Source organism: Fukomys damarensis, unplaced genomic scaffold (assembly GCF_012274545.1).
Source record: "Fukomys damarensis isolate Sample0158 unplaced genomic scaffold, DMR_v1.0_HiC HiC_scaffold_31, whole genome shotgun sequence".
In the NCBI taxonomy this organism is placed as follows: Eukaryota; Metazoa; Chordata; class Mammalia; order Rodentia; family Bathyergidae; genus Fukomys; species Fukomys damarensis.
In genome coordinates this window covers 20,069,239-20,075,238 of record NW_022900943.1, presented here as the reverse complement: position 1 = coordinate 20,075,238, position 6,000 = coordinate 20,069,239, and the positions used below count along the sequence as shown (strand labels likewise).

The following is a 6,000-nucleotide window of genomic DNA, read 5'->3' as shown; positions in this document are numbered from 1 at the left end:
GGTTCCCATTACATGGAATAATTTTTTCTATCCTTTGATTTTCTTAGACTGTTTCTATGAGTTCAATGTGGTTTTTTTTTTCCTCATTGAGTTTATTGGTACATTTTAGGTATACAGTACAGTTACATTCATTATTGGGATCTTGTACCTTACATGACAGGTCTTGGTTCAATACGTTTCTTTTATGCAGCATGTCCTTGATGTGTCTAGATCCATTCTGCAAATGTGGGTCTTTTGATTGGGCAATTGAGGCCATTCATATTGAGAATTATTATTGGTAGGTTTTGTCTTATTCTTGTTATTGCCTTATTTTCTAGTTGCTGATTTGCTATTATTCCCTTCTACTTAACTGCTCACCCTACTTGGTGTTTTCATTCTATTAGACCATTTGTCTTTAAAATTTTTATCTACTGCTGATTTGGTGGTCTTGAATTTCCTTGGTGTTATCATGAAAATATTTCTCCATCAATTTTGAAATAGTTCTGCAGGATACATCAGTCTTGGTCAGAAATTATCTTTTATGGCTTAAAAACATTTCAAGTTCTTCTGGCCTTAAAGGTTTGTGATGAGAAGTCTACTATAATTCTAGTGAGTTTACCTTTGTGATTCATTGCTTTTCTCTGCTTTTAAGATTCTGCTTTTAGGATTTTATGCCTAATTTATATGTATGTTAAATTCTCTTCTCTTACTTGAAAAGCTATTTTTCAATATATAGATTTTTTATGCCATCTGTCCTGTCTTGTTTTTCACTAATTCAAATTAATCTTAGTCTTTTTGAGTTATTTAGGAGCTCTTGGAAACATTTTTCATATTATTTGTAAGGTACAGATACTCCTTGAGCTGTTACTGTGACTAGGTTGTTCAAAGAATTGGTTGCTAAAGGAGAATTGTGTATAGTGTGTACATTACAGTTTGAGAACAAAGAAATTGACAAAGGAAATTCCAACTTGATGACTTTGCTTTTATTTGCATAACTCTTTCACGCAGTACTGTAGTGTATAAAACATAAACAGTACTATACTATACAGTACAATCAGCAAAGATTACAGTACTCTAAACAAGGAGCACTGTACAAGAAAAAAGACATTGAGGCATATAAACAAGATGTACAGAATTGTTTTTAAAAAAGGACAAAAAGAATAACAAAAACAAGACCAGGTGTAGTCCTAACAGTGAGCCTCAGTGTCATTCTGCACAGTCATTAAGTGAGGAACATCTGTATCTCTCATGACCTGGCCAGACAGCAGCCTTGACTTCTAGTTCTGACACCTTCTCCTTTTGCTGGTCATTCTGCTGCCTGTAGTGTAGACAGCATTTTTAATCTCCTGAATTTGTATTTGGAGCCTTTTCATGTACTCTAATTCTTTTCTATGCTGGTCCTTTATGTTTCAGATCATTTTATTTAGCTGTGTAGCCCTTTTTTTAGTGTCTTCTGTAGATTTGCTGATTGTTTCATTTTGATCCATTACTGGTTTACTTATTTTTTGTGTGAGGCTGCCAAATGCCTTATTGATTTGTTTCATTATCTCCTCTGATATTATTTCAAATAACTCAACTGTATGGTTTTTTTCTTTGCTCCGAGGCATTGTGTTGGCTTGTGTTCTCATGTTTTCACTTTTTAAAATCTTTTCATGTGAGGCTTACAGACATAGAATGGAAAGCCTTGTTTCTAGTATGAAGACCTCTTTAGTTAATGTCTACTTTTCAGTGGTGTTCTCTGGGTGTGCCTAAGAATTGGCCTTTTCCTCCGTCCCAGGATCCAACCGCTTCCATTTACTTGAGATGGAAGATGGCAACATATTGCCCAATACTCAGTTCTGCAGTGATGGGCCTCTGTACTGTTAATGACCCCAAGGCAATCCAGATATTGGCATCCCACGAAAACCAATTACAGTAATGAAATCAGCATCAATTACATCAAAGAGATGGAATATGAACAAACCTTAAGCACTAATAATGTGCCACTCTTAAGCACGGAAGAGACCTGTAATTATAGTATGAAGAATACGACAAAACCAATATTGATTTGTTGCCATACCTTGGTACTCATCAGTTTCAGAACTCATCAAATCCACTCCTCTGCATTGAGAAAGAAAAGCGTTTCAGTACTTTTCTCAGGATAATCTGTGAACACTGTAGTACCTTCATAGAGCAGTGTTTCCAAAAAAGATGAAGATACTATTAAGCGTAACAGGAGTATATTAGTCCAGCAAAAGGTGACTATTAGCCCAGTGAAATGTACACATTCTAGGGAGCTTTCACAAATTATTCCTAATTATATTGCTTTTCATGGGAAAACTTCATTTCATTCTCATTTGTTTCAGGATTCTCGAGTTTGCAAATGCATTAATGACAAATTAGGAGGCTTGACTACATGCGTATTTTGTGGTGGTGGTGATAGAACCCAGGGACTCACACATTCCTAACCTCCTAATAATTACTACCATATTGGAAGATGGTCACAAGTTACCTTCCCAGTACAACTATTATACTATATATCTAGAACTGCCTGCAAACACTTGTATTATTTTCTTTAGGTAAGGAAGCCTCAAAATAAATCGACACAACCTAATTGGAAAGATTACAGGTATTAGTTCATATGTTGTAGGAAGTATGGGAAAGTATAAGGCAGTATATTGAATTCAGATGTATCAGTAATGGATCTATACCTGAAGCAATAACGCTTGGGACTTGGAAGGGGTGGCAGTGGTGGTGGTGGCAGTGGTGCTTAGAAAAACGTTCAGTTGCCTGAAATAATGGAGGATAATATGAAAGCACGGCAGATGGGCTGTCACCAGAGCCCTGGAGTGGTCTAAGGATAACAGCAGCCTTGTCCTAACCCTAACTCACATACTATTCTCACATGTATATACTCACACTAATAATGTGCAGAAGGGGTTACACGGTGGTACGGGATGGAATCAGGTGATGGTACAGAGTCAAATCCTTGGCTTAAAGCTTATTGGCTCTGTGTAAAATTATTTAACCTCAATTTTTTTTTTTGTACTGGGGATTGAACTTGGGTCTTTGCGCTTGTGAGGAAGGTGGAGGCACCACTGAGCTAAACTCCAGACCCTTAACCTCAACTTTTCATTGGTAAATATGGATGACAGTTACCACCACACAAGGCACTAATGAACATTCAGTGAGCCCATTGTGTAAAGGGCTCAGTTTAGAGCAGCACCAGGATAAAGTGCGTGTTCAACCTGTGTGCCACTGGCTTCCAGGACAGCCTTTCTTGGTTCCTGTTCTACACTGCTAACTACTTGGTTTCCTTGGTGGTGCTCAAAACAAGCTTCCAAGCCCTGCACCTGACACCAACCAGGATGGCTGCCTTCAAGTCTTCTGGTATAAGAGCAAGACGAGGCCCGTGCCTGATACCAATCTGGCACATGATCAAGTGGGTTTCTGATGGGACGGATTAGATGGGGTGGGGGGTGAGGAGGATGGGATGATAAAGCTTGTGGCTGCCATGAGCCTGTTCACCAGCCCACCCTCCACACTCTGCATGGCATCTTCTTTTCCTACTTTAACGGGTCCACATGCACCATGCAGAGCACTTCTCTGTAGAGCACTGAGGCTGGAAGGTGTTTCTAGGAGGGAGGGGCATAACACTACCTCTGGTAACTACTGTGTAGTATGTGGAACACTGCTGCTTATCTCACATTACTTAAAAAGGCAATGTAACCACCACTTATATATTAACAACATTCCTGACCTAGTAACTGCATACTACACAGCAAAACTGAAGCTGCATATACCCAATTCCCTCTACCAGTAACAGGTGTCTGACAAAAATGCACATGTACCAAGAGACTCAGAAAATGTTCATGCCAGTACTGTCTGTAACAGAAAAAAATCTGATACACAGTAATATAAAATAATACAGCTTTTAATAAAAAAATGGGTCAATCTGCCAAACTTTATAAAAATGAAAAAAGAGACAAAATAATATACAGAGTGTAAGTCTGTTCAAATAAATTTCAAAGCCAATGCTTTAAACAGTTCAGCATATAAAATACTCATTTATAGGGACATAAAGAAAACAAGACAGGGCCAGGATTGAGCTCAGTGGCACCGTGCCTTCCTTGCAAGCACAAGGTCCCAAGTTCGTTCTCTGGTACCAAAAAACCAAACAAGAACAACAACAACAAAAGATAAAATGCTAACAACTGGGAATTGAAGTGAATAGCAAACTGTTTTGGAGTAGTTCGGGCACTAAATGATAAAGAAAATAATCGTCAAAATCTGGCACAGGGCAGACAAGGGGAGAAGGACGAACCAGTGACGGTGGAGAACCTTGGAGGGAGCTTCTGGTGCTGGCGGTTTCTCTCTCCACGTGTCAATGTCATATATTTCCTTTATAATTGTGTATGAAACTATATATACATAAATGCTATGCATTTTTAGATGTATATTTCACAAGAAGATGTAAAGACAAAAAACTGCTATACATTTGATAAACATTATATTTAAAGATAAACTTTTTGCTTTGTAACAAATAAAGTTTAATGGGGCTTTGGCTGAGTGGATCCTCCTGTACTTGAGGATCACTCATTAAAAGATACTTTATTGGCTAGGGATTTAGCCCAGTGGTTCCACCACCTGGCTCGCAAAGCTCAAGGTCCCAAGTTCGACCCCCGGTACCAAAAAAAAAAAAGTACTTTCCATGGACTAATGTTTTAAGGCTAATTAAAATCATGACTCTTAGTTTTACATTAGGTAGTTTTTATTTTGTTTTGTTTTGGTACCAGGGATCGAACTTAGGACCTTGCGCTTGTGAGGCAGGCAGCAGCACCACTGAGCTAAATCCCTAGCCCTAGTTTTTTGTTTTGAGACAGGGTCTTGCTCTATAGTTCAGGCTGGCCTTGAACTCGCTATGTAGCCCAGGTTGTCAATGAACTTGCAGCAATCCTCCTGACTCAGCCTCCCAGAGTGCTGGGATTACAGGTGTGCGCCACCACACCTGGCCTAGATAGTTCTTTTACAAGCATGAATTCTGAATCTTATTAAAGTTGATAGTAAGTAATACATTCTTCTAAGTAATTTCCATGAACTGCAGCATGACAACCTGATTTTATCTGCTTTTTGGCAGGCATCCTAGTATGTGCAATTTAAAATTTTGTCTTTAAGACAGCTCTAGATAAAAGTTTTACAATTATGTAAATATGATGCCTAATTCATATTGTTCATTTGCGACTTTTGCCTATTTTCTATAGCTTTTTTCTGACTTCCTCATTGGAATTTAACGGTATTATTTTGTGTGACACTGTCAAAGGCAAAAAGTGATCAGAATTTCACATTCTCTGACTGACTTTTAATGTACATTAATCCACTTGATTATCACTTTTGTCATCTAAATCATTATCAAAATCTACGTCATCATCACTTTCTTCATTCCTTTCGCAGCTCCTTCTATGACTGGATCTTTGATTAGTTTCAGGATTTTCTGGGTCTTTATTAAACCTAAAGATGAAAGAAAAAAATTTTTTATTTTCCAGGCAATATATATATATTTATTTATTTTTGGTACTGGGGATTGAACTTGGGACCTTGTGCTTGCAAGACAGGTGGCAGCACCACTGAGCTAAATCCCTGGCCCCAGGCTTTCAATATTTAATCACATAGGTTGAACAGACCTTCACCACTCTACTTTTTTCTTTTCAGTATATGTGTGTGTGTGTGTGTGGGAGGAGGTATCACGGGAGTACTGGGCCTTGAACCCAGGGCCTTTATCCTGAGCTATATCCCCGGCTCTTTTATTTTTAATTTTGAGACAAGATCTCAGTGTAGAAACCAGCCTATGAGTTCAAACTTGACCAACGGGTGACAAAGATGAAAAGTAGAGACACAGAAACAGGTTAAAGTCTGGTGGGCCAGGGGCTCATGTTTCCCTTAGACATAGAGCCCCAAGTAACTGGTACACCTTGGCTTTATTCATTCAGACATGGGTACAAGCAACTAGAGTTCCATAGGATTCATCTATCTCCCTCCCTCCAT

General features: G+C 38.5%; 1 protein-coding gene across 2 annotated transcripts in view; it reads right to left on the bottom strand.

Moving 5' to 3' along the window:
• Positions 1–4,909: 4,909 nt before the first annotated feature.
• Positions 4,910–6,000, bottom strand: part of CUNH9orf85 (chromosome unknown C9orf85 homolog) — a 53,192-nt gene continuing 52,101 nt past the window's right edge. Inside the window, exon 4 of one of the 2 annotated variants that reach the window (XM_010638455.3) lies at positions 4,910–5,466. In XM_010638455.3, coding sequence (XP_010636757.1) covers positions 5,328–5,466 — 139 coding nt within the window. In that variant the 3' untranslated portion in view covers positions 4,910–5,327. The remainder of the gene's footprint in view (positions 5,467–6,000) is intronic. The other variant, XM_033757681.1, reaches the window with a different exon arrangement.